At 49.2% G+C, this 27,414-nt stretch overlaps 1 protein-coding gene across 1 annotated transcript in view; it reads left to right on the forward strand.

The window, feature by feature from the left end:
* The window catches only part of il16 (interleukin 16), an 80,544-nt gene that overhangs the window by 15,099 nt on the left and 38,031 nt on the right, over nucleotides 1–27,414 (forward strand). The window contains exons 4-6 of the mRNA XM_065011177.1: nucleotides 2,910–3,052; nucleotides 5,077–5,245; nucleotides 14,557–14,703. Coding sequence (XP_064867249.1) covers nucleotides 2,910–3,052; nucleotides 5,077–5,245; nucleotides 14,557–14,703 — 459 coding nt within the window. The remainder of the gene's footprint in view (nucleotides 1–2,909; nucleotides 3,053–5,076; nucleotides 5,246–14,556; nucleotides 14,704–27,414) is intronic.

Consider the following 27,414-nt stretch of genomic DNA (forward strand, 5'->3'; position numbering starts at 1 on the left):
CCGGCTCTGACACTCATCGGATGTGGCAGGACTTGCAAACCATACAGACTAGAAAGGGAAGCACAGCCGAGAGCTGCCCAGTGACACGAGCCTATCAGAAGAGCTATACTACTTCTATGCTCTCTTCGAGGCAAATAACACTGAAACATGCATGAGAGTACCAGCTGTTCCGGAAGACTGTGTGCTCATGCTCTCCACAGCCAATGTGAGTAAGACCTTTAAACAGGTCAACATTCACAAGGCCGCAGGGCCAGACGGATTACCAGGACATGTACTGCGAGCATGCGCTGACCACCTGGCAAGTGTCTTTACTGACATTTGCAACCTCTCCCTGTCCGAGTCTGTAATACCAGCATGTTTTAAGCAGACCACCATAGTCCTTGTGCCCAATAACACTAAGGTAGCCTGCCTAAATGACTACCAACCCATAGCACTCACGTCTGTAGCCATGAAATGCTTTGAAAGGTTGGTCATGGCTCACATCAACACCATTATCCCAGAAGCCCTAGACCCACTCCAATTTGCATACCACCCCAACAGATCCACAGATGATGCAATGTCTATTGCACGCCACACTGCCCTTTCCCACCTGGACAAAAGGAACACCTATGTGAGAATGCTATTAATTGACTACAGCTCAGCGTTCAACACCATAGTGCCCTCAAAGCTCATCAATAAGCTAATAAGCTAAGGACCTAAGGTACTAAACACCTGGATCCTGGACTTCCTGACGGGCCGCCCCCAGGTGGGTAGGGTAGGTAACAACACATCCGCCACAGTGATCCTCAACACGGGCCCCTCAGGGGTGTGTGCTCAGTCCCCTCCTCTACTTCCTGTTCACTCATGACTGCATGATCAGGCACAACTTCAACACCCTCATTAAGTTTGCCGATGACACAACAGTGGTAGGCCTGATCACCGACAACGACGAGACAGCCTATAAGGAGGAGGTCAGAGACCTGGCTGTGTGGTGCCAGGACAACAACCTCTCCCTCAATGTGATCAAGACAAAAGAGATGATATTGGACTACAGGAAAAAGAGGGCCGAGCACGCCCCCATTCTCATCGATGGGGCTGTAGTGGAGCAGGTTGAGAGCTTCAAGTTCCTTGGTGTCCACATCACCAACAAACTAACATGGTCCAAGCACACAAAGACAGTCGTGAAAAGGTCACGACAAAACCTATTCCCCCTCAGGAGACTGAAAAGACTTGGCATGGGTCCTCAGATCCTCAAAAAGTTCTACAGCTGCACCATCGAGAGTATCTGGTTGCATCACTGCCTGGTATGGCAACTATTCGTCCTCCGACCGCACGGCACTACAGAGGGTAGTGCATCCAGGGCCTCTATACCAGGCGGTGTCAGAGGAAGGCCCTAAAAATTGTCAGCCACCCTAGTTATAGACGGTTCTTTCTGCTACCGCACTGCAAGCAGTACCGGAATGCCAAGTCTAGGTCCAAGAGGTTTCTAAACAGCTTCTACCCCCAAGCCATAAGACTCCTGAACATCTAATCAAATGGCTACCCAGACTATTTGCATTGCCCCCACCCCCCCTTTTACACACCTGCTACTCTCTGTTGTTATCATCTATGCATAGTCACTTTAATAACTCTACCTACATGTACCTCAATTATCTCGACTAACCGGTGCCCCCGCACATTGACTCTGTACCGGTACCCCCCTGTATATAGTCTCCACATTGACTCTGTACCGGTACCCCCCTGTATATACTCTCCACATTGACTCTGTACCGGTACCCCCTGTATATAGTCTCCACATTGACTCTGTACCGTGTACCCCTCTGTATATAGTCTCCACATTGACTCTGTACCGTGCCCCCCATTGACTGTATATATAGTCTCCACATTGACTCTGTACCGGTACCCCCTGTATATAGTCTCCACATTGACTCTGTACCGGTGCCCCCGCACATTGACTCTGTACCGGTACCCCCCTGTATATAGTCTCCACATTGACTCTGTACCGGTACCCCCCTGTATATAGTCTCCACATTGACTCTGTACCGGTACCCCCTGTATATAGTCTCCACATTGACTCTGTACCGGTACCCCCTGTATATAGTCTCCACATTGACTCTGTACCGGTACCCCCCTGTATATAGTCTCCACATTGACTCTGTACCGGTACCCCCTGTATATGGTCTCCACATTGACTCTGTACCGGTACCCCCTGTATATAGTCTCCACATTGACTCTGTACCGGTGCCCCCGCACATTGACTCTGTACCGGTACCCCCTGTATATAGTCTCCACATTGACTCTGTACCGGTACCCCCCTGTATATGGTCTCCACATTGACTCTGTACCGGTACCCCCTGTATATAGTCTCCACAATGACTCTGTACCGGTGCCCCCGCACATTGACTCTGTAGCGGTACCCCCTGTATATAGTCTCCACATTGACTCTGTACCGGTACCCCCTGTATATAGTCTCCACATTGACTCTGTACCGGTACCCCCTGTATATAGTCTCCACATTGACTCTGTACCGGTACCCCCTGTATATAGTCTCCACATTGACTCTGTACCGGTACACCCCTGTATATTGTCTCGCTATTGTTATTTTACTGCCGCTCTTTAATTGCTTATTACTTTTCTTTCTTATTCTTATTTGTACTGTATTGTTGGTTAGTGGCTTGTAAGTAAGCATTTCAATGTAAGGTCTACACCTGTTGTATTCGGCGCATGTGACGAATAACATCTGATTTGATTTGAAGAAAACAAAGTTGAGCATGTTGGAACCTCATCTCTCCTGGGACTGTATTGGAGCAGGAGAGTACTGTCCCTGCATAGATACCCCCCTTGTCCTAACGCTCTGTCCTATTGGCACAGGAGAATTCTACCCCTGCATAGATATCCCCTTGTGCTAACTATCTGTCCTATTGGTGCAGGAGAGCAGTATCTGGAGGATGTGTGTAACGACGGGGGCGGGTGAGGAGGGTCTGGGCCGACAGACTGGCGATAGCAGCCCCCAGACGGAGGACAAAGAACCCAGTGTGGAGCGAGGGAGGAAGGGAGGAGGGGATGGACACAGGTAACAAGCCATACAGATATAAGCAGAGTGCTATAATGCTTTATTACTTGTTGTAAGCATGTCTGTGCCTTTATAATGTTTTCTTAAAGGGACACGTCGTGATTATATCAATGAGGTTCTTTATATACACTATATATACAAAAGTATGTGGACACCCCTTCAAATGAGTGGATTTGGCTATTTCAGCCACACCCGTTGCTGACAGGTGAGTAAAATCGAGCACACAGCCATGCAATCTCCATAGACATTGGCAGTAGAATGGCCTTACTGAAGAGCTCAGAGACTTTCAATGTGGCACCGTCATAGGATGCCATCTTTCCAACAAGTCAGTTCGTCAAATTTCTGCCCTGCTAGAGCTGCCCGGTCAACTGGAAGTGCTGTTATTGTGAAGTGGAAACGTTTAGGAGCAACAACGGCTCAGCCGCAAAGAGGTAGGCCACACAAGCTCACATAACGGGACCGCCATGTGCTCAAACACGTAAAAATCATCTGTCCTCGGTTGCAACACTCACTACCGGGTTCCAAACTGCCTCAGGAAGCAACGTCAGCACAATAACTGTTCGTCAGGAGCTTCATGGAATGGGTTTTCATAGCCGAGCAGCCACACACAAGCCTAAGATCACCGTGCGCAATGCCAAGCGTCCGCTGGAATGGTGTAAAGCTTGTTGACATTTGACTCTGGAGCAGTGGAAACGCATTCTCTGGAGTGATGAATCACGCTTCACCATCTGGTAGTGCAACTAATCTGGATTTGGTGGATGCCAAAAGAATGCTTCCTGCCCCAATGCATAGTGCCAACTGTAATGTTTGGTGGAGGAGGAATAATGGTCTGGGGCTGTTTTTCATGGTTCGGACTAGGCTCCTTAGTTCCAGTGAAGGGAAATATTAATGCTTCAGCATACAATGGCATTCTAGGCCAGTGGTTCCCAACTGCTTTGCTTACTGTACCACCAACTGAATTTTGCTCTGCCCGGAGGGCCCCTGAAATACCCCCGCATGTGCATTTTACCAGTAGACCTATGGTCTCATGAGTCTTCTCATGTAACCCCTGAGGATAGGCCAAACCTAGTACCCCTGGTTGGGAACCACTGTTCTAGACGATTCTGTGCTTCCAAGGTTGTGGCAACAATTTAGGGAAGGACCTTTCCTGTTTCAGCATGACAATGCCCCCTTGCACAAAGCTTGGTCCATTCAGAAATTGTTTGTCCGTGTGGAAGAACTTGACTGGTCTGCACAGAGCCCTTACCTCAACCCCATCAAACACCTTTGGGATGAATTGGAACGCCGACTGCGAGCCTGGCCTTATCGCCCAACATCAGTGTCCGGATTCACTGAATGGAATGGAATGGAGTGGCTGAATGGAAGCAAGTCCCAACAGTGCAATGTTCCAACATCTAATATAAAACCTTCCCAGAAATGGGGAGGATTTTATAGCAGCAAAGGGGGGACCAACTCCATATTAATGCCCATGAATTTGTAATGAGATGTTAAGCGAGCTGGTGTCCACATACTTTTGGTCATACTTCCCCAGAGTCAGATAAACTCATGGATAATATTTGTATGTCTCTGTGTCCAGCATGAAGGAAGTTAGAGTTACTTTTGCGAGCCAATGCTAACTAGCATTAGTGCAGTTACTGGAAGTCTATGGGGATCTACTAGCTTCATACTGGACACAGAGACATACAGATGGTATCCATGAGTTCATCTGATTCTGGGGAGGTGGATAAGGGGCCTCATGGCCAAAATCCAGAAGTATCCCTTTCAGGTTGATTATTATTATGTTATGGCTTTCTATGTAATACATTTTGAACTGATTCAACACGGCTGTTAGCATAGTGCATTATACCTGTCAGTTCATGGTTTTTCTAAGATGGCCAGTTTGGGGGAATGCATGCAGCAGATTGTCAAAGTGTACTGGCTAATGCACCCACACTGCCAAACAACAGTGGTTATTTTGTTATGTTTAGTTCTCAGAGAAAAGCTTCTGTCTAACTGTGTCTTTCTTCCTGCCTCTCCTGGAGCAGTTACCTTCAGAGTACAGACAAGCTTGCACCTTTTAACGGACAGTGTCTGAACGGCCATGCCAGGACAGAGGGGGAGAGGCAGGCCAAGAACGGCCATGCTGCAAGGACAGAGGGGGAGGGAGGGAGGCATGCCGCCTCCAGGAACAGCCACATAACAGCCTACAGTGAGGTAGCACCACTCACATCCCACTTGTTCTGTTGCTGAAATGAAGAAAAAATAAAAATGTTGGCACTTCATACCAGACCTGGGTTCAAATAGTATTTGTTTTACTTCAAATACTTTGAGCCTGCTTGGAGTTCCATGCAGTGGGAGAGTTTTGCACTTGGGGACTATTCAAGTTTTTCCATAGACAACTGCTATGCTGGCCATTCTAAATGAATACATCCCATAATATGTTCCTGTGAGTCCCAAATGGCACCCTATTCCCTGTATAGTTCACGATTTTTGACCAAAGTATTGACAATATAGAGAATAGGGTACCATTTTGGACCCTCACTATAATACAGATTTGACACTCCACCTGTGTCACAGTAGTTTATTCTCCGTCATCCCTCTAGCCACGAAGTCTGTGTGGGTCTGGCATTTCTTCACATGCTGTAGCCACATTCCCATCCTACACCCACCAGACACTGGTCCCAGACAACACTTGGCCCAGATGGAATCTGTGGGGCAGAATATCTGCGTTGCTTCAGAAATGGAATGAGTTGAAAAGCCACAGTCACTGCACTGACACTATGCAGTATACTTGTACGGGATAAAGAGCCAGCGTAGTAACATTGACAGAGACAGTTCCAAATGATCAATCAATCAAATTGATGAGGGCCCATCCTCATTTGGCTGAACAGTGTAGAAAAGCAAAACAGAAATTGAATAGGAAGAGATTACTTACTTTGCAGTTGGCCATTTGGTGAAAAGGGAGAGAGAGATGACATTTCCCAGTAGGGTCATATCTCATGAATGGATATAGAGTGTGAGTTCTGGCTTAAGAGTTCATTCTACTTCCCCCACTGCTGTTGAAGCAGCTTTCACACTACGTGGAAGGAAGGCCCTCTCACATCTTCCTCCCTCATCCAATGTGTAATCATTTTACAGAGGTCAGACTGAGGACATGTTGAAGCTCTCTCATGATAGGTCACACTATATCTGACCAAGCCAAGTCCCCATCTGTTTGAGATGATACAGAAGTCTATACTGCAGAGACTCAGAGAGAGAGAGAGACAAAGGATGTGACAGAGAGAGAGAGAGACAGAGAGAGAGAGAAAAACAGAACGAGACAATAATTTGTGCCAGGTGTGATATCCCTCCTAAATAGTTTGGGATAATGTTCCTATCGACCCAGTAAGGCCAGCAGGCTAATGTTCCTATCGACCCAGTAAGGCCAGCAGGCTAATGTTCCTATCGACCCAGTAAGGCCAGCAGGCTAATGTTCCTATCGACCCAGTAAGGCCAGCAGGCTAATGTTCCTATCGACCCAGTAAGGCCAGCAGGCTAATGTTCCTATCGACCCAGTAAGGCCAGCAGGCTAATGTTCCTATCGACCCAGTAAGGCCAGCAGGCTAATGTTCCTATCGACCCAGTAAGGCCAGCAGGCTAATGTTCCTATCGACCCAGTAAGGCCAGCAGGATAATGTTCCTATCGACCCAGTAAGGCCCAGGATAATGGCCAGACCCAGGATAGGATAATGTTCCTATCGACCCAGTAAGGCCAGCAGGATAATGTTCCTATCGACCCAGTAAGGCCAGCAGGATAATGTTCCTATCGACCCAGTAAGGCCAGCAGGATAATGTTCCTATCGACCCAGTAAGGCCAGCAGGATAATGTTCCTATCGACCCAGTAAGGCCAGCAGGATAATGTTCCTATCGACCCAGTAAGGCCAGCAGGATAATGTTCCTATCGACCCAGTAAGGCCAGCAGGATAATGTTCCTATCGACCCAGTAAGGCCAGCAGGATAATGTTCCTATCGACCCAGTAAGGCCAGCAGGATAATGTTCCTATCGACCCAGTAAGGCCAGCAGGATAATGTTCCTATCGACCCAGTAAGGCCAGCAGGATAATGTTCCTATCGACCCAGTAAGGCCAGCAGGATAATGTTCCTATCGACCCAGTAAGGCCAGCAGGATAATGTTCCTATCGACCCAGTAAGGCCAGCAGGATAATGTTCCTATCGACCCAGTAAGGCCAGCAGGATAATGGCCAGTAAGGCCAGCAGGATAATGTTCCTATCCTCCCAGTAAGGCCAGCAGGATAATGTTCCTATCCTCCCAGTAAGGCCAGCAGGATAATGTTCCTATCGACCCAGTAAGGCCAGCAGGATAATGTTCCTATCGACCCAGTAAGGCCAGCAGGCTAATGCCAGACCCAGGCCAGCTAATGTTCCTATCGACCCAGTAAGGCCAGCAGGATAATGTTCCTATCCTCCCAGTAAGGCCAGCAGGATAATGTTCCTATCGACCCAGTAAGGCCAGCAGGATAATGTTCCTATCGACCCAGTAAGGCCCTATCGACCCAGTAAGGCCAGCAGGCTAATGTTCCTATCGACCCAGTAAGGCCAGCAGGATAATGTTCCTATCGACCCAGTAAGGCCAGCAGGATAATGTTCCTATCGACCCAGTAAGGCCAGCAGGATAATGTTCCTATCGACCCAGTAAGGCCAGCAGGATAATGTTCCTATCGACCCAGTAAGGCCAGCAGGATAATGTTCCTATCGACCCAGTAAGGCCAGCAGGATAATGGACCCAGTAAGGCCAGCAGGATAATGTTCCTCGACCCAGTAAGGCCAGCAGGATAATGTTCCTATCCCAGTAAGGCCAGCAGGATAATGTTCCTATCCACCCAGTAAGGCCAGCAGGATAATGTTCCTATCGACCCAGTAAGGCCAGCAGGATAATGTTCCTATCGACCCAGTAAGGCCAGCAGGATAATGTTCCTATCGACCCAGTAAGGCCAGCAGGAGGATAATGTTCCTATCGACCCAGTAAGGCCAGCAGGATAATGTTCCTATCGACCCAGTAAGACCAGCAGGATAATGTTCCTATCGACCCAGTAAGACCAGCAGGATAATGTTCCTATCGACCCAGTAAGACCAGCAGGATAATGTTCCTATCGACCCAGTAAGGCCAGCAGGATAATGTTCCTATCGACCCAGTAAGGCCAGCAGGATAATGTTCCTATCGACCCAGTAAGACCCAGTAAGGCCAGCAGGATAATGTTCCTATCGACCCAGTAAGGCCAGCAGGATAATGTTCCTATCGACCCAGTAAGGCCAGCAGGATAATGTTCCTATCGACCCAGTAAGGCCAGCAGGATAATGTTCCTATCCTCCCAGTAAGGCCAGCAGGATAATGTTCCTATCGACCCAGTAAGGATAATGCCAGCAGGATAATGTTCCTATCGACCCAGTAAGGCCAGCAGGATAATGTTCCTATCGACCCAGTAAGGCCAGCAGGATAATGTTCCTATCGACCCAGTAAGGCCAGCAGGATAATGTTCCTATCGACCCAGTAAGGCCAGCAGGATAATGTTCCTATCGACCCAGTAAGGCCAGCAGGATAATGTTCCTATCGACCCAGTAAGACCAGCAGGATAATGTTCCTATCGACCCAGTAAGGCCAGCAGGCTAATGTTCCTATCGACCCAGTAAGACCAGCAGGCTAATGTTCCTATCGACCCAGTAAGGCCAGCAGGATAATGTTCCTATCGACCCAGTAAGGCCAGCAGGATAATGTTCCTTCCTATCAGGACCCAGTAAGGCCAGCAGGATAATGTTCCTATCGACCCAGTAAGGCCAGCAGGATAATGTTCCTATCGACCCAGTAAGGCCAGCAGGATAATGTTCCTATCGACCCAGTAAGGCCAGCAGGATAATGTTCCTATCCTCCCAGTAAGGCCAGCAGGATAATGTTCCTATCGACCCAGTAAGGCCAGCAGGCTAATGTTCCTATCCTCCCAGTAAGGCCAGCAGGATAATGTTCCTATCCCAGTAAGGCCCTCCCAGTAAGGCCAGCAGGATAATGTTCCTATCCTCCCAGTAAGGCCAGCAGGATAATGTTCCTATCAGGATAATGTTCCTACCCAGTAAGGCCAGCAGGATAATGTTCCTATCGACCCAGTAAGGCCAGCAGGATAATGTTCCTATCGACCCAGTAAGGCCAGCAGGATAATGTTCCTATCCTCCCAGTAAGGCCAGCAGGATAATGTTCCTATCCTCCCAGTAAGGCCAGCAGGATAATGTTCCTATCCACCCAGTAAGCCAGCAGGATAATGTTCCTATCCCCAGTAAGGCCAGCAGGATAATGTTCCTATCCACCCAGTAAGGCCAGCAGGATAATGTTCCTATCCTCCCAGTAAGGCCAGCAGGATAATGTTCCTATCCTCCCAGTAAGGCCAGCAGGATAATGTTCCTATCCTCCCAGTAAGGCCAGCAGGATAATGTTCCTATCACCCAGTAAGGCCAGCAGGATAATGTTCCTATCAGTAACCCAGTAAGGCCAGCAGGATAATGTTCCTATCACCCAGTAAGGCCAGCAGGATAATGTTCCTATCGACCCAGTAAGGCCAGCAGGATAATGTTCCTATCCTCCCAGTAAGGCCAGCAGGATAATGTTCCTATCCTCCCAGTAAGGCCAGCAGGCTAATGTTCCTATCCTCCCAGTAAGGCCAGCAGGATAATGTTCCTATCGACCCAGTAAGGCCAGCAGGATAATGTTCCTATCCTCCCAGTAAGGCCAGCAGGATAATGTTCCTATCCTCCCAGTAAGGCCAGCAGGATAATGTTCCTATCCCAGTAAGGCCAGCAGGCTAATGTTCCTATCCTCCCAGTAAGGCCAGCAGGCTAATGTTCCTATCCTCCCAGTAAGGCCAGCAGGCTAATGTTCCTATCCTCCCAGTAAGGCCAGCAGGCTAATGTTCCTATCCTCCCAGTAAGGCCAGCAGGCTAATGTTCCTATCCTCCCAGTAAGGCCAGCAGGATAATGTTCCTATCCTCCCAGTAAGGCCAGCAGGCTAATGTTCCTATCCTCCCAGTAAGGCCAGCAGGCTAATGTTCCTATCTAATGTTCCTATCCTCCCAGTAAGGCCAGCAGGCTAATGTTCCTATCCTCCCAGTAAGGCCAGCAGGCTAATGTTCCTATCCTCCCCAGTAAGGCCATCCTCCCAGTAAGGCCAGCAGGCTAATGTTCCTATCCTCCCAGTAAGGCCAGCAGGCTAATGTTCCTATCCTCCCAGTAAGGCCAGCAGGCTAATGTTCCTATCCTCCCAGTAAGGCCAGCAGGCTAATGTTCCTATCGACCCAGTAAGGCCAGCAGGCTAATGTTCCTATCGACCCAGTAAGGCCAGCAGGCTAATGTTCCTATCCTCCCAGTAAGGCCAGCAGGCTAATGTTCCTATCCTCCCAGTAAGGCCAGCAGGCTAATGTTCCTATCCTCCCAGTAAGGCCAGCAGGCTAATGTTAAGGCCAGCAGGCTAATGTTCCTATCCTCCCAGTAAGGCCAGCAGGCTAATGTTCCTATCCTCCCAGTAAGGCCAGCAGGCTAATGTTCCTATCCTCCCAGTAAGGCCAGCAGGCTAATGTTCCTCCCAGTAAGGCCAGCAGGCTAATGTTCCTATCCTCCCAGTAAGGCCAGCAGGCTAATGTTCCTATCCTCCCAGTAAGGCCAGCAGGCTAATGTTCCTATCCTCCCAGTAAGGCCAGCAGGCTAATGTTCCTATCCTCCCAGTAAGGCCAGCAGGCTAATGTTCCTATCCTCCCAGTAAGGCCAGCAGGCTAATGTTCCTATCCTCCCAGTAAGGCCGCAGGCTAATGTTCCTATCCTCCCAGTAAGGCCAGCAGGCTAATGTTCCTATCCTCCCAGTAAGGCCAGCAGGCTAATGTTCCTATCCTCCCAGTAAGGCCAGCAGGCTAATGTTCCTAAGTGTTCCTATCCTCCCAGTAAGGCCAGCAGGCTAATGTTCCTATCCTCCCAGTAAGGCCAGCAGGCTAATGTTCCTATCCTCCCAGTAAGGCCAGCAGGATAATGTTCCTATCCTCCCAGTAAGGCCAGCAGGCTAATGTTCCTATCCTCCCAGTAAGGCCAGCAGGCTAATGTTCCTATCCTCCCAGTAAGGCCAGCAGGCTAATGTTCCTATCCTCCCAGTAAGGCCAGCAGGCTAATGTTCCTATCCTCCCAGTAAGGCCAGCAGGCTAATGTTCCTATCCTCCCAGTAAGGCCAGCAGGCTAATGTTCCTATCCTCCCAGTAAGGCCAGCAGGCTAATGTTCCTATCCTCCCAGTAAGGCCAGCAGGCTAATGTTCCTATCCTCCCAGTAAGGCCAGCAGGCTAATGTTCCTATCCTCCCAGTAAGGCCAGCAGGATAATGTTCCTATCCTCCCAGTAAGGCCAGCAGGCTAATGTTCCTATCCTCCCAGTAAGGCCAGCAGGCTAATGTTCCTATCCTCCCAGTAAGGCCAGCAGGCTAATGTTCCTATCCTCCCAGTAAGGCCAGCAGGATAATGTTCCTATCCTCCCAGTAAGGCCAGCAGGCTAATGTTCCTATCCTCCCAGTAAGGCCAGCAGGCTAATGTTCCTATCCTCCCAGTAAGGCCAGCAGGCTATCGACCCAGTAAGGCCAGCAGGCTAATGTTCCTATCCTCCCAGTAAGGCCAGCAGGCTAATGTTCCTATCAGGCTAATGTTCCTACCCAGTAAGGCCAGCAGGCTAATGTTCCTATCGACCCAGTAAGGCCAGCAGGCTAATGTTCCTATCGACCCAGTAAGGCCAGCAGGCTAATGTTCCTCCCAGTCGACCCAGTAAGGCCAGCAGGCTAATGTTCCTATCGACCCAGTAAGGCCTAATGTTCCTATCGACCCAGTAAGGCCAGCAGGCTAATGTTCCTATCGACCCAGTAAGGCCAGCAGGATAATGTTATCGACCCAGTAAGGCCAGCAGGCTAATGTTCCTATCGACCCAGTAAGGCCAGCAGGCTAATGTTCCTATCGACCCAGTAAGGCCAGCAGGCTAATGTTCCTATCGACCCAGTAAGGCCAGCAGGCTAATGTTCCTATCGACCCAGTAAGGCCAGCAGGCTAATGTTCCTATCGACCCAGTAAGGCCAGCAGGCTAATGTTCCTATCGACCCAGTAAGGCCAGCAGGCTAATGTTCCTATCGACCCAGTAAGGCCAGCAGGCTAATGTTCCTAGTAAGGACCCAGTAAGGCCAGCAGGATAATGTTCCTTCGACCCAGTCCTCCCTAATGTCGACCCAGTAAGGCCAGCAGGCTAATGTTCCTATCGACCCAGTAAGGCCAGCAGGATAATGTTCCTATCGACCCAGTAAGGCCAGCAGGATAATGTTCCTATCGACCCAGTAAGGCCAGCAGGATAATGTTCTATCCTCAGGCTAATGTTCCCAGTAAGGCCAGCAGGCTAATGTTCCTATCGACCCAGTAAGGCCAGCAGGCTAATGTTCCTATCGACCCAGTAAGGCCAGCAGGATAATGTTCCTATCGACCCAGTAAGGCCAGCAGGATAATGTTCCTATCGACCCAGTAAGGCCAGCAGGATAATGTTCCTATCCTCCCAGTAAGGCCAGCAGGATAATGTTCCTATCCTCCCAGTAAGGCCAGCAGGCTAATGTTCCTATCGACCCAGTAAGGCCAGCAGGATAATGTTCCTATCCTCCCAGTAAGGCCAGCAGGATAATGTTCCTATCCTCCCAGTAAGGCCAGCAGGATAATGTTCCTATCGACCCAGTAAGGCCAGCAGGATAATGTTCCTATCCTCCCAGTAAGGCCAGCAGGATAATGTTCCTATCCTCCCAGTAAGGCCAGCAGGCTAATGTTCCTATCCTCCCAGTAAGGCCAGCAGGCTAATGTTCCTATCCTCCCAGTAAGGCCAGCAGGATAATGTTCCTATCCTCCCAGTAAGGCCAGCAGGCTAATGTTCCTATCCTCCCAGTAAGGCCAGCAGGCTAATGTTCCTATCCTCCCAGTAAGGCCAGCAGGCTAATGTTCCTATCCTCCCAGTAAGGCCAGCAGGCTAATGTTCCTATCCTCCCAGTAAGGACAGCAGGCTAATGTTCCTATCCTCCCAGTAAGGACAGCAGGCTAATGTTCCTATCCTCCCAGTAAGGCCAGCAGGCTAATGTTCCTATCCTCCCAGTAAGGACAGCAGGCTAATGTTCCTATCCTCCCAGTAAGGCCAGCAGGCTAATGTTCCTATCCTCCCAGTAAGGCCAGCAGGCTAATGTTCCTATCCTCCCAGTAAGGCCAGCAGGCTAATGTTCCTATCCTCCCAGTAAGGCCAGCAGGCTAGTCTCTTTTTATTAGTATGTAACTGTTGAGAAAGTTGTATTGTCAATTTGTTTTGTTTTTTAAACGCCACTTTAAACGTGTACATGACACTGCAACAAAATTTCCCCATGGGGACAATAAAGTCAGTAAAGTAAAGTAAAGTAAAGAGAGAGAGAGAGAGAGAGAGAGAGAGCAAGTGAGGGAGCACGTGAGAAAGAGAGATACAGGCAGGGAGAGAGAGCGATACAGACAGAGAAGAAGAAGAGAAGGAAGGGACAGACAGCAGGACAGAATGTCTAGAACATGTGACAACTTTGGACTCAGCTGATTGTGTTTTGAACACTGTTTCAGTCTCCCTCAAATCTTTCCTATAAAACTCCATCCTGCCTCTAGCAGTGGTGAAAAAAGTACCCAATTTCCAATCCTGAGTAAAAGTAAAGATACCTTAACAGAAAATGACTCAAGTAAGTGAAAGTCATCTAGTAAATATACTTAAGTATCCCCCCCAGGGACACACTCCAACACTCCAACACTCAGACATCATTTACAAATGAAGCATGTATGTTCAGTGAGTTCGTTAGATCAGAGGCAGTAGGGACGACCAGGGATGTTCTCTTGATAAGTGTGTGAATTTGACCATTTTCCTGTCCTGCTAAGCATTCAAAATGAAACGAGTACTTTTTGGTGTCAGTGAAAATATATGGAGTAAAAAGTACATTATTCTCTTTAGGAATGTAGTGAAGTAAAAGTAAAAGTAGTCAAAAATATGAATAGTAAAGTACAGATACACAAAAAACGACTTAAGTAGTACTTTCAAGTATTTTTACTTAAGTACTTTACACCACTGAGAAATAGTATGTGTTGTTATGGAGAACAAATTGAAAACAGGAAATTCAATAATCAAACCAGACTTCTCTAACTGAAGTGAGAAGGTGTTTAAATATATTAACTAATATATTCCAAATATATTCCAGATATTAACCAAAAAGGCAATCAATGGCCAAATGCAGTTTTAGATATTTTAGTAGCTTATTAGTTCATTTTAATTCCACCAAATATTATATTCACATGTTTTATTTGGAATAATTCTGAGTCTTACCCAATCAGTATAAGTCCAAATAATTCTCTCCAATCATAGAAAGATTGGCACTTGTACAACATTAAATTCCATAACGATTCAACTTTGAGTCCTTTCTGTGTGTTTTTGTAGGAAAGCTCAACATGTGAGCAGCAGCCCCAGTCCCCTGGAGGTCTAACCCCGGCCCCCCTGCACTCGGCCCCCCTGTGCCTGGCAGACCCCCTGGCAGTGACCAACTACACAGAGACAGAACAAACTGGGAACAACAACCACCTCAAGGTATCAATTAGGACTCTTCTAAGTCCTCTTGATAAACATTCACAGCCTGTTTGGTTCTGTGTATCTTCATTATCTTTAGGCTTTAACTTTGAAAATTGTTGTTTGAACGTCCATTTCCCTCCAAGAGTGGATGAATACCTTGGTTGAGTTCAGAAGGGCTCATCATTGTAAAACGTTTTGAAACAGAAAACAAAAGGTCCAGGTAGTCCATCCTTAGTCTGGGTACCAGTCTGTTACGCTAACATTCTACTCCTCCAGGGTAGCACAGGTCCAGGTAGTCCATCCTTAGTCTGGGTACCAGTCTGTTACGCTAACATTCTACTCCTCCAGGGTAGCACAGGTCCAGGTAGTCCATCCTTAGTCTGGGTACCAGTCTGTTACGCTAACATTCTACTCCTCCAGGGTAGCACAGGTCCAGGTAGTCCATCCTTAGTCTGGGTACCAGTCTGTTACGCTAACATTCTACTCCTCCAGGGTAGCACAGGTCCAGGTAGTCCATCCTTAGTCTGGGTACCAGTCTGTTAAGCTAACATTCTACTCCTCCAGGGTAGCACAGGTCCAGGTAGTCCATCCTTAGTCTGGGTACCAGTCTGTTACGCTAACATTCTACTCCTCCAGGGTAGCACAGGTCCAGGTAGTCCATCCTTAGTCTGGGTACCAGTCTGTTAAGCTAACATTCTACTCCTCCAGGGTAGCACAGGTCCAGGTAGTCCATCCTTAGTCTGGGTACCAGTCTGTTACGCTAACATTCTACTCCTCCAGGGTAGCACAGGTCCAGGTAGTCCATCCTTAGTCTGGGTACCAGTCTGTTAAGCTAACATTCTACTCCTCCAGGGTAGCACAGGTCCAGGTAGTCCATCCTTAGTCTGGGTACCAGTCTGTTACGCTAACATTCTACTCCTCCAGGGTAGCACAGGTCCAGGTAGTCCATCCTTAGTCTGGGTACCAGTCTGTTAAGCTAACATTCTACTCCTCCAGGGTAGCACAGGTCCAGGTAGTCCATCCTTAGTCTGGGTACCAGTCTGTTACGCTAACATTCTACTCCTCCAGGGTAGCACAGGTCCAGGTAGTCCATCCTTAGTCTGGGTACCAGTCTGTTACGCTAACATTCTACTCCTCCAGGGTAGCACAGGTCCAGGTAGTCCATCCTTAGTCTGGGTACCAGTCTGTTACCTAACATTCTACTCCTCCAGGGTAGCACAGGTCCAGGTAGTCCATCCTTAGTCTGGGTACCAGTCTGTTACGCTAACATTCTACTCCTCCAGGGTAGCACAGGTCCAGGTAGTCCATCCTTAGTCTGGGTACCAGTCTGTTACGCTAACATTCTACTCCTCCAGGGTAGCACAGGTCCAGGTAGTCCATCCTTAGTCTGGGTACCAGTCTGTTACGCTAACATTCTACTCCTCCAGGGTAGCACAGGTCCAGGTAGTCCATCCTTAGTCTGGGTACCAGTCTGTTACGCTAACATTCTACTCCTCCAGGGTAGCACAGGTCCAGGTAGTCCATCCTTAGTCTGGGTACCAGTCTGTTACGCTAACATTCTACTCCTCCAGGGTAGCACAGGTCCAGGTAGTCCATCCTTAGTCTGGGTACCAGTCTGTTACGCTAACATTCTACTCCTCCAGGGTAGCACAGGTCCAGGTAGTCCATCCTTAGTCTGGGTACCAGTCTGTTACGCTAACATTCTACTCCTCCAGGGTAGCACAGGTCCAGGTAGTCCATCCTTAGTCTGGGTACCAGTCTGTTACGCTAACATTCTACTCCTCCAGGGTAGCACAGGTCCAGGTAGTCCATCCTTAGTCTGGGTACCACCAGTCTCCAGGTAGTCCATCCTTAGTCTGGGTACCATTCTAACATTCTACTCCAGGGTAGCACAGGTCCAGGTAGTCCATCCTTAGTCTGGGTACCAGTCTGTTACGCTAACATTCTACTCCTCCAGGGTAGCACAGGTCCAGGTAGTCCATCCTTAGTCTGGGTACCAGTCTGTTACGCTAACATTCTACTCCTCCAGGGTAGCACAGGTCCAGGTAGTCCATCCTTAGTCTGGGTACCAGTCTGTTAAGCTAACATTCTACTCCTCCAGGGTAGCACAGGTCCAGGTAGTCCATCCTTAGTCTGGGTACCAGTCTGTTACGCTAACATTCTACTCCTCCAGGGTAGCACAGGTCCAGGTAGTCCATCCTTAGTCTGGGTACCAGTCTGTTACGCTAACATTCTACTCCTCCAGGGTAGCACAGGTCCAGGTAGTCCATCCTTAGTCTGGGTACCAGTCTGTTAAGCTAACATTCTACTCCTCCAGGGTAGCACAGGTCCAGGTAGTCCATCCTTAGTCTGGGTACCAGTCTGTTAAGCTAACATTCTACTCCTCCAGGGTAGCACAGGTCCAGGTAGTCCATCCTTAGTCTGGGTACCAGTCTGTTAAGCTAACATTCTATTCCTACAGGTCAGGTAGTCCTCCAGGGTAGCACAGGTCCAGGGTAGTCCATCCTTAGTCTGGGTACCAGTCTGTTACGCTAACATTCTACTCCTCCAGGGTAGCACAGGTCCAGGTAGTCCATCCTTAGTCTGGGTACCAGTCTGTTACGCTAACATTCTACTCCTCCAGGGTAGCACAGGTCCAGGTAGTCCATCCTTAGTCTGGGTACCAGTCTGTTACGCTAACATTCTACTCCTCCAGGGTAGCACAGGTCCAGGTAGTCCATCCTTAGTCTGGGTACCAGTCTGTTACGCTAACATTCTACTCCTCCAGGGTAGCACAGGTCCAGGTAGTCCATCCTTAGTCTGGGTACCAGTCTGTTACGCTAACATTCTACTCCTCCAGGGTAGCACAGGTCCAGGTAGTCCATCCTTAGTCTGGGTACCAGTCTGTTACGCTAACATTCTACTCCTCCAGGGTAGCACAGGTCCAGGTAGTCCATCCTTAGTCTGGGTACCAGTCTGTTACGCTAACATTCTACTCCTCCAGGGTAGCACAGGTCCAGGTAGTCCATCCTTAGTCTGGGTACCAGTCTGTTACGCTAACATTCTACTCCTCCAGGGTAGCACAGGTCCAGGTAGTCCATCCTTAGTCTGGGTACCAGTCTGTTAAGCTAACATTCTACTCCTCCAGGGTAGCACAGGTCCAGGTAGTCCATCCTTAGTCTGGGTACCAGTCTGTTAAGCTAACATTCTACTCCTCCAGGGTAGCACAGGTCCAGGTAGTCCATCCTTAGTCTGGGTACCAGTCTGTTAAGCTAACATTCTACTCCTCCAGGGTAGCACAGGTCCAGGTAGTCCATCCTTAGTCTGGGTACCAGTCTGTTAACGCTAACATTCTACTCCTCCAGGGTAGCACAGGTCCAGGTAGTCCATCCTTAGTCTGGGTACCAGTCTGTTAAGCTAACATTCTACTCCTCCAGGGTAGCACAGGTCCAGGTAGTCCATCCTTAGTCTGGGTACCAGTCTGTTACGCTAACATTCTACTCCTCCAGGGTAGCACAGGTCCAGGTAGTCCATCCTTAGTCTGGGTACCAGTCTGTTAAGCTAACATTCTACTCCTCCAGGGTAGCACAGGTCCAGGTAGTCCATCCTTAGTCTGGGTACCAGTCTGTTACCAGTCTAACATTCTACTCCTCCAGGGTAGCACAGGTCCAGGTAGTCCATCCTTAGTCTGGGTACCAGTCTGTTAAGCTAACATTCTACTCCTCCAGGGTAGCACAGGTCCAGGTAGTCCATCCTTAGTCTGGGTACCAGTCTGTTACGCTAACATTCTACTCCTCCAGGGTAGCACAGGTCCAGGTAGTCCATCCTTAGTCTGGGTACCAGTCTGTTAAGCTAACATTCTACTCCTCCAGGGTAGCACAGGTCCAGGTAGTCCATCCTTAGTCTGGGTACCAGTCTGTTAAGCTAACATTCTACTCCTCCAGGGTAGCACAGGTCCAGGTAGTCCATCCAGTCTGGGTACCAGTCTGTTAGCTAACATTCTACTCCTCCAGGGTAGCACAGGTCCAGGTAGTCCATCCTTAGTCTGGGTACCAGTCTGTTAAGCTAACATTCTACTCCTCCAGGGTAGCACAGGTCCAGGTAGTCCATCCTTAGTCTGGGTACCAGTCTGTTAAGCTAACATTCTACTCCTCCAGGGTAGCACAGGTCCAGGTAGTCCATCCTTAGTCTGGGTACCAGTCTGTTAAGCTAACATTCTACTCCTCCAGGGTAGCACAGGTCCAGGTAGTCCATCCTTAGTCTGGGTACCAGTCTGTTAAGCTAACATTCTACTCCTCCAGGTCCAGGTAGCACAGGTACCAGGTAGTCCATCCTTAGTCTGGGTACCAGTCTGTTACGCTAACATTCTACTCCTCCAGGGTAGCACAGGTCCAGGTAGTCCATCCTTAGTCTGGGTACCAGTCTGTTAAGCTAACATTCTACTCCTCCAGGGTAGCACAGGTCCAGGTAGTCCATCCTTAGTCTGGGTACCAGTCTGGCTAACATTCTACTCCTCCAGGGTAGCACAGGTCCAGGTAGTCCATCCTTAGTCTGGGTACCAGTCTGTTAAGCTAACATTCTACTCCTCCAGGGTAGCACAGGTCCAGGTAGTCCATCCTTAGTCTGGGTACCAGTCTGTTAAGCTAACATTCTACTCCTCCAGGGTAGCACAGGTCCAGGTAGTCCATCCTTAGTCTGGGTACCAGTCTGTTAAGCTAACATTCTACTCCTCCAGGGTAGCACAGGTCCAGGTAGTCCATCCTTAGTCTGGGTACCAGTCTGTTACGCTAACATTCTACTCCTCCAGGGTAGCACAGGTCCAGGTAGTCCATCCTTAGTCTGGGTACCAGTCTGTTAGCTAACATTCTACTCCTCCAGGGTAGCACAGGTCCAGGTAGTCCATCCTTAGTCTGGGTACCAGTCTGTTAAGCTAACATTCTACTCCTCCAGGGTAGCACAGGTCCAGGTAGTCCATCCTTAGTCTGGGTACCAGTCTGTTAAGCTAACATTCTACTCCTCCAGGGTAGCACAGGTCCAGGTAGTCCATCCTTAGTCTGGGTACCAGTCTGTTAAGCTAACATTCTACTCCTCCAGGGTAGCACAGGTCCAGGTAGTCCATCCTTAGTCTGGGTACCAGTCTGTTAAGCTAACATTCTACTCCTCCAGGGTAGCACAGGTCCAGGTAGTCCATCCTTAGTCTGGGTACCAGTCTGTTAAGCTAACATTCTACTCCTCCAGGGTAGCACAGGTCCAGGTAGTCCATCCTTAGTCTGGGTACCAGTCTGTTAAGCTAACATTCTACTCCTCCAGGGTAGCACAGGTCCAGGTAGTCCATCCTTAGTCTGGGTACCAGTCTGTTAAGCTAACATTCTACTCCTCCAGGGTAGCACAGGTCCAGGTAGTCCATCCTTAGTCTGGGTACCAGTCTGTTAAGCTAACATTCTACTCCTCCAGGGTAGCACAGGTCCAGGTAGTCCATCCTTAGTCTGGGTACCAGTCTGTTAGCTAACATTCCTCCTCCAGGGTAGCACAGGTCCAGGTAGTCCATCCTTAGTCTGGGTACCAGTCTGTTAAGCTAACATTCTACTCCTCCAGGGTAGCACAGGTCCAGGTAGTCCATCCTTAGTCTGGGTACCAGTCTGTTAAGCTAACATTCTACTCCTCCAGGGTAGCACAGGTCCAGGTAGTCCATCCTTAGTCTGGGTACCAGTCTGTTAAGCTAACATTCTACTCCTCCAGGGTAGCACAGGTCCAGGTAGTCCATCCTTAGTCTGGGTACCAGTCTGTTAGCTAACATTCTACTCCTCCAGGGTAGCACAGGTCCAGGTAGTCCATCCTTAGTCTGGGTACCAGTCTGTTAAGCTAACATTCTACTCCTCCAGGGTAGCACAGGTCCAGGTAGTCCATCCTTAGTCTGGGTACCAGTCTGTTAAGCTAACATTCTACTCCTCCAGGGTAGCACAGGTCCAGGTAGTCCATCCTTAGTCTGGGTACCAGTCTGTTAAGCTAACATTCTACTCCTCCAGGGTAGCACAGGTCCAGGTAGTCCATCCTTAGTCTGGGTACCAGTCTGTTAAGCTAACATTCTACTCCTCCAGGGTAGCACAGGTCCAGGTAGTCCATCCTTAGTCTGGGTACCAGTCTGTTAAGCTAACATTCTACTCCTCCAGGGTAGCACAGGTCCAGGTAGTCCATCCTTAGTCTGGGTACCAGTCTGTTAAGCTAACATTCTACTCCTCCAGGGTAGCACAGGTCCAGGTAGTCCATCCTTAGTCTGGGTACCAGTCTGTTAAGCTAACATTCTACTCCTCCAGGGTAGCACAGGTCCAGGTAGTCCATCCTTAGTCTGGGTACCAGTCTGTTAAGCTAACATTCTACTCCTCCAGGGTAGCACAGGTCCAGGTAGTCCATCCTTAGTCTGGGTACCAGTCTGTTAAGCTAACATTCTACTCCTCCAGGGTAGCACAGGTCCAGGTAGTCCATCCTTAGTCTGGGTACCAGTCTGTTAAGCTAACATTCTACTCCTCCAGGGTAGCACAGGTCCAGGTAGTCCATCCTTAGTCTGGGTACCAGTCTGTTAAGCTAACATTCTACTCCTCCAGGGTAGCACAGGTCCAGGTAGTCCATCCTTAGTCTGGGTACCAGTCTGTTAAGCTAACATTCTACTCCTCCAGGGTAGCACAGGTCCAGGTAGTCCATCCTTAGTCTGGGTACCAGTCTGTTAAGCTAACATTCTACTCCTCCAGGGTAGCACAGGTCCAGGTAGTCCATCCTTAGTCTGGGTACCAGTCTGTTAAGCTAACATTCTACTCCTCCAGGGTAGCACAGGTCCAGGTAGTCCATCCTTAGTCTGGGTACCAGTCTGTTAGGTAGCTAACATTCTACTCCTCCAGGGTAGCACAGGTCCAGGTAGTCCATCCTTAGTCTGGGTACCAGTCTGTTAAGCTAACATTCTACTCCTCCAGGGTAGCACAGGTCCAGGTAGTCCATCCTTAGTCTGGGTACCAGTCTGTTAAGCTAACATTCTACTCCTCCAGGGTAGCACAGGTCCAGGTAGTCCATCCTTAGTCTGGGTACCAGTCTGTTAAGCTAACATTCTACTCCTCCAGGGTAGCACAGGTCCAGGTAGTCCATCCTTAGTCTGGGTACCAGTCTGTTAAGCTAACATTCTACTCCTCCAGGGTAGCACAGGTCCAGGTAGTCCATCCTTAGTCTGGGTACCAGTCTGTTAAGCTAACATTCTACTCCTCCAGGGTAGCACAGGTCCAGGTAGTCCATCCTTAGTCTGGGTACCAGTCTGTTAAGCTAACATTCTACTCCTCCAGGGTAGCACAGGTCCAGGTAGTCCATCCTTAGTCTGGGTACCAGTCTGTTAAGCTAACATTCTACTCCTCCAGGGTAGCACAGGTCCAGGTAGTCCATCCTTAGTCTGGGTACCAGTCTGTTAAGCTAACATTCTACTCCTCCAGGGTAGCACAGGTCCAGGTAGTCCATCCTTAGTCTGGGTACCAGTCTGTTAAGCTAACATTCTACTCCTCCAGGGTAGCACAGGTCCAGGTAGTCCATCCTTAGTCTGGGTACCAGTCTGTTAAGCTAACATTCTACTCCTCCAGGGTAGCACAGGTCCAGGTAGTCCATCCTTAGTCTGGGTACCAGTCTGTTAAGCTAACATTCTACTCCTCCAGGGTAGCACAGGTCCAGGTAGTCCATCCTTAGTCTGGGTACCAGTCTGTTAAGCTAACATTCTACTCCTCCAGGGTAGCACAGGTCCAGGTAGTCCATCCTTAGTCTGGGTACCAGTCTGTTAAGCTAACATTCTACTCCTCCAGGGTAGCACAGGTCCAGGTAGTCCATCCTTAGTCTGGGTACCAGTCTGTTAAGCTAACATTCTACTCCTCCAGGGTAGCACAGGTCCAGGTAGTCCATCCTTAGTCTGGGTACCAGTCTGTTACGCTAACATTCTACTCCTCCAGGGTAGCACAGGTCCAGGTAGTCCATCCTTAGTCTGGGTACCAGTCTGTTAAGCTAACATTCTACTCCTCCAGGGTAGCACAGGTCCAGGTAGTCCATCCTTAGTCTGGGTACCAGTCTGTTAAGCTAACATTCTACTCCTCCAGGGTAGCACAGGTCCAGGTAGTCCATCCTTAGTCTGGGTACCAGTCTGTTAAGCTAACATTCTACTCCTCCAGGGTAGCACAGGTCCAGGTAGTCCATCCTTAGTCTGGGTACCAGTCTGTTAAGCTAACATTCTACTCCTCCAGGGTAGCACAGGTCCAGGTAGTCCATCCTTAGTCTGGGTACCAGTCTGTTAAGCTAACATTCTACTCCTCCAGGGTAGCACAGGTCCAGGTAGTCCATCCTTAGTCTGGGTACCAGTCTGTTACGCTAACATTCTACTCCTCCAGGGTAGCACAGGTCCAGGTAGTCCATCAGGTAGTCCATCCTTAGTCTGGGTACCAGTCTGTTAAGCTAACATTCTACTCCTCCAGGGTAGCACAGGTCCAGGTAGTCCATCCTTAGTCTGGGTACCAGTCTGTTAAGCTAACATTCTACTCCTCCAGGGTAGCACAGGTCCAGGTAGTCCATCCTTAGTCTGGGTACCAGTCTGTTAAGCTAACATTCTACTCCTCCAGGGTAGCACAGGTCCAGGTAGTCCATCCTTAGTCTGGGTACCAGTCTGTTAAGCTAACATTCTACTCCTCCAGGGTAGCACAGGTCCAGGTAGTCCATCCTTAGTCTGGGTACCAGTCTGTTAAGCTAACATTCTACTCCTCCAGGGTAGCACAGGTCCAGGTAGTCCATCCTTAGTCTGGGTACCAGTCTGTTAAGCTAACATTCTACTCCTCCAGGGTAGCACAGGTCCAGGTAGTCCATCCTTAGTCTGGGTACCAGTCTGTTAAGCTAACATTCTACTCCTCCAGGGTAGCACAGGTCCAGGTAGTCCATCCTTAGTCTGGGTACCAGTCTGTTAAGCTAACATTCTACTCCTCCAGGGTAGCACAGGTCCAGGTAGTCCATCCTTAGTCTGGGTACCAGTCTGTTAAGCTAACATTCTACTCCTCCAGGGTAGCACAGGTCCAGGTAGTCCATCCTTAGTCTGGGTACCAGTCTGTTAAGCTAACATTCTACTCCTCCAGGGTAGCACAGGTCCAGGTAGTCCATCCTTAGTCTGGGTACCAGTCTGTTAAGCTAACATTCTACTCCTCCAGGGTAGCACAGGTCCAGGTAGTCCATCCTTAGTCTGGGTACCAGTCTGTTAAGCTAACATTCTACTCCTCCAGGGTAGCACAGGTCCAGGTAGTCCATCCTTAGTCTGGGTACCAGTCTGTTAAGCTAACATTCTACTCCTCCAGGGTAGCACAGGTCCAGGTAGTCCATCCTTAGTCTGGGTACCAGTCTGTTAAGCTAACATTCTACTCCTCCAGGGTAGCACAGGTCCAGGTAGTCCATCCTTAGTCTGGGTACCAGTCTGTTAAGCTAACATTCTACTCCTCCAGGGTAGCACAGGTCCAGGTAGTCCATCCTTAGTCTGGGTACCAGTCTGTTAAGCTAACATTCTACTCCTCCAGGGTAGCACAGGTCCAGGTAGTCCATCCTTAGTCTGGGTACCAGTCTGTTAAGCTAACATTCTACTCCTCCAGGGTAGCACAGGTCCAGGTAGTCCATCCTTAGTCTGGGTACCAGTCTGTTAAGCTAACATTCTACTCCTCCAGGGTAGCACAGGTCCAGGTAGTCCATCCTTAGTCTGGGTACCAGTCTGTTAAGCTAACATTCTACTCCTCCAGGGTAGCACAGGTCCAGGTAGTCCATCCTTAGTCTGGGTACCAGTCTGTTAAGCTAACATTCTACTCCTCCAGGGTAGCACAGGTCCAGGTAGTCCATCCTTAGTCTGGGTACCAGTCTGTTAAGCTAACATTCTACTCCTCCAGGGTAGCACAGGTCCAGGTAGTCCATCCTTAGTCTGGGTACCAGTCTGTTAAGCTAACATTCTACTCCTCCAGGGTAGCACAGGTCCAGGTAGTCCATCCTTAGTCTGGGTACCAGTCTGTTAAGCTAACATTCTACTCCTCCAGGGTAGCACAGGTCCAGGTAGTCCATCCTTAGTCTGGGTACCAGTCTGTTAAGCTAACATTCTACTCCTCCAGGGTAGCACAGGTCCAGGTAGTCCATCCTTAGTCTGGGTACCAGTCTGTTAAGCTAACATTCTACTCCTCCAGGGTAGCACAGGTCCAGGTAGTCCATCCTTAGTCTGGGTACCAGTCTGTTAAGCTAACATTCTACTCCTCCAGGGTAGCACAGGTCCAGGTAGTCCATCCTTAGTCTGGGTACCAGTCTGTTAAGCTAACATTCTACTCCTCCAGGGTAGCACAGGTCCAGGTAGTCCATCCTTAGTCTGGGTACCAGTCTGTTAAGCTAACATTCTACTCCTCCAGGGTAGCACAGGTCCAGGTAGTCCATCCTTAGTCTGGGTACCAGTCTGTTAAGCTAACATTCTACTCCTCCAGGGTAGCACAGGTCCAGGTAGTCCATCCTTAGTCTGGGTACCAGTCTGTTAAGCTAACATTCTACTCCTCCAGGGTAGCACAGGTCCAGGTAGTCCATCCTTAGTCTGGGTACCAGTCTGTTAAGCTAACATTCTACTCCTCCAGGGTAGCACAGGTCCAGGTAGTCCATCCTTAGTCTGGGTACCAGTCTGTTAAGCTAACATTCTACTCCTCCAGGGTAGCACAGGTCCAGGTAGTCCATCCTTAGTCTGGGTACCAGTCTGTTAAGCTAACATTCTACTCCTCCAGGGTAGCACAGGTCCAGGTAGTCCATCCTTCTGGGTACCAGTCTGGGGCTAACATTCTACTCCTCCAGGGTAGCACAGGTCCAGGTAGTCCATCCTTAGTCTGGGTACCAGTCTGTTAAGCTAACATTCTACTCCTCCAGGGTAGCACAGGTCCAGGTAGTCCATCCTTAGTCTGGGTACCAGTCTGTTAAGCTAACATTCTACTCCTCCAGGGTAGCACAGGTCCAGGTAGTCCATCCTTAGTCTGGGTACCAGTCTGTTGTTACAGGCAGGTAGTCCATCCATACCAGTCTACTAACCTCCTCCAGGGTAGCACAGGTCCAGGTAGTCCATCCAGTCTGGGTACCAGTCTGTTAAGCTAACATTCTACTCCTCCAGGGTAGCACAGGTCCAGGTAGTCCATCCTAGTCTGGGTACCAGTCTGTTAAGCTAACATTCTACTCCTCCAGGGTAGCACAGGTCCAGGTAGTCCATCCTTAGTCTGGGTACCAGTCTGTTAAGCTAACATTCTACTCCTCCAGGGTAGCACAGGTCCAGGTAGTCCATCCTTAGTCTGGGTACCAGTCTGTTAAGCTAACATTCTACTCCTCCAGGGTAGCACAGGTCCAGGTAGTCCATCCTTAGTCTGGGTACCAGTCTGTTAAGCTAACATTCTACTCCTCCAGGGTAGCACAGGTCCAGGTAGTCCATCCTTAGTCTGGGTACCAGTCTGTTAAGCTAACATTCTACTCCTCCAGGGTAGCACAGGTCCAGGTAGTCCATCCTTAGTCTGGGTACCAGTCTGTTAAGCTAACATTCTACTCCTCCAGGGTAGCACAGGTCCAGGTAGTCCATCCTTAGTCTGGGTACCAGTCTGTTAAGCTAACATTCTACTCCTCCAGGGTAGCACAGGTCCAGGTAGTCCATCCTTAGTCTGGGTACCAGTCTGTTAAGCTAACATTCTACTCCTCCAGGGTAGCACAGGTCCAGGTAGTCCATCCTTAGTCTGGGTACCAGTCTGTTAAGCTAACATTCTACTCCTCCAGGGTAGCACAGGTCCAGGTAGTCCATCCTTAGTCTGGGTACCAGTCTGTTAAGCTAACATTCTACTCCTCCAGGGTAGCACAGGTCCAGGTAGTCCATCCTTAGTCTGGGTACCAGTCTGTTAAGCTAACATTCTACTCCTCCAGGGTAGCACAGGTCCAGGTAGTCCATCCTTAGTCTGGGTACCAGTCTGTTAAGCTAACATTCTACTCCTCCAGGGTAGCACAGGTCCAGGTAGTCCATCCTTAGTCTGGGTACCAGTCTGTTAAGCTAACATTCTACTCCTCCAGGGTAGCACAGGTCCAGGTAGTCCATCCTTAGTCTGGGTACCAGTCTGTTAAGCTAACATTCTACTCCTCCAGGGTAGCACAGGTCCAGGTAGTCCATCCTTAGTCTGGGTACCAGTCTGTTAAGCTAACATTCTACTCCTCCAGGGTAGCACAGGTCCAGGTAGTCCATCCTTAGTCTGGGTACCAGTCTGTTAAGCTAACATTCTACTCCTCCAGGGTAGCACAGGTCCAGGTAGTCCATCCTTAGTCTGGGTACCAGTCTGTTAAGCTAACATTCTACTCCTCCAGGGTAGCACAGGTCCAGGTAGTCCATCCTTAGTCTGGGTACCAGTCTGTTAAGCTAACATTCTACTCCTCCAGGGTAGCACAGGTCCAGGTAGTCCATCCTTAGTCTGGGTACCAGTCTGTTAAGCTAACATTCTACTCCTCCAGGGTAGCACAGGTCCAGGTAGTCCATCCTTAGTCTGGGTACCAGTCTGTTAAGCTAACATTCTACTCCTCCAGGGTAGCACAGGTCCAGGTAGTCCATCCTTAGTCTGGGTACCAGTCTGTTAAGCTAACATTCTACTCCTCCAGGGTAGCTCCAGGGTAGCACATTCTACTCCTCCAGTAGCACAGGTAGTCCATCCTTAGTCTGGGTACCAG

The sequence above is a fragment of the Oncorhynchus nerka genome, linkage group LG27 (assembly GCF_034236695.1).
Source record: "Oncorhynchus nerka isolate Pitt River linkage group LG27, Oner_Uvic_2.0, whole genome shotgun sequence".
Lineage (NCBI taxonomy): Eukaryota > Metazoa > Chordata > Actinopteri > Salmoniformes > Salmonidae > Oncorhynchus > Oncorhynchus nerka.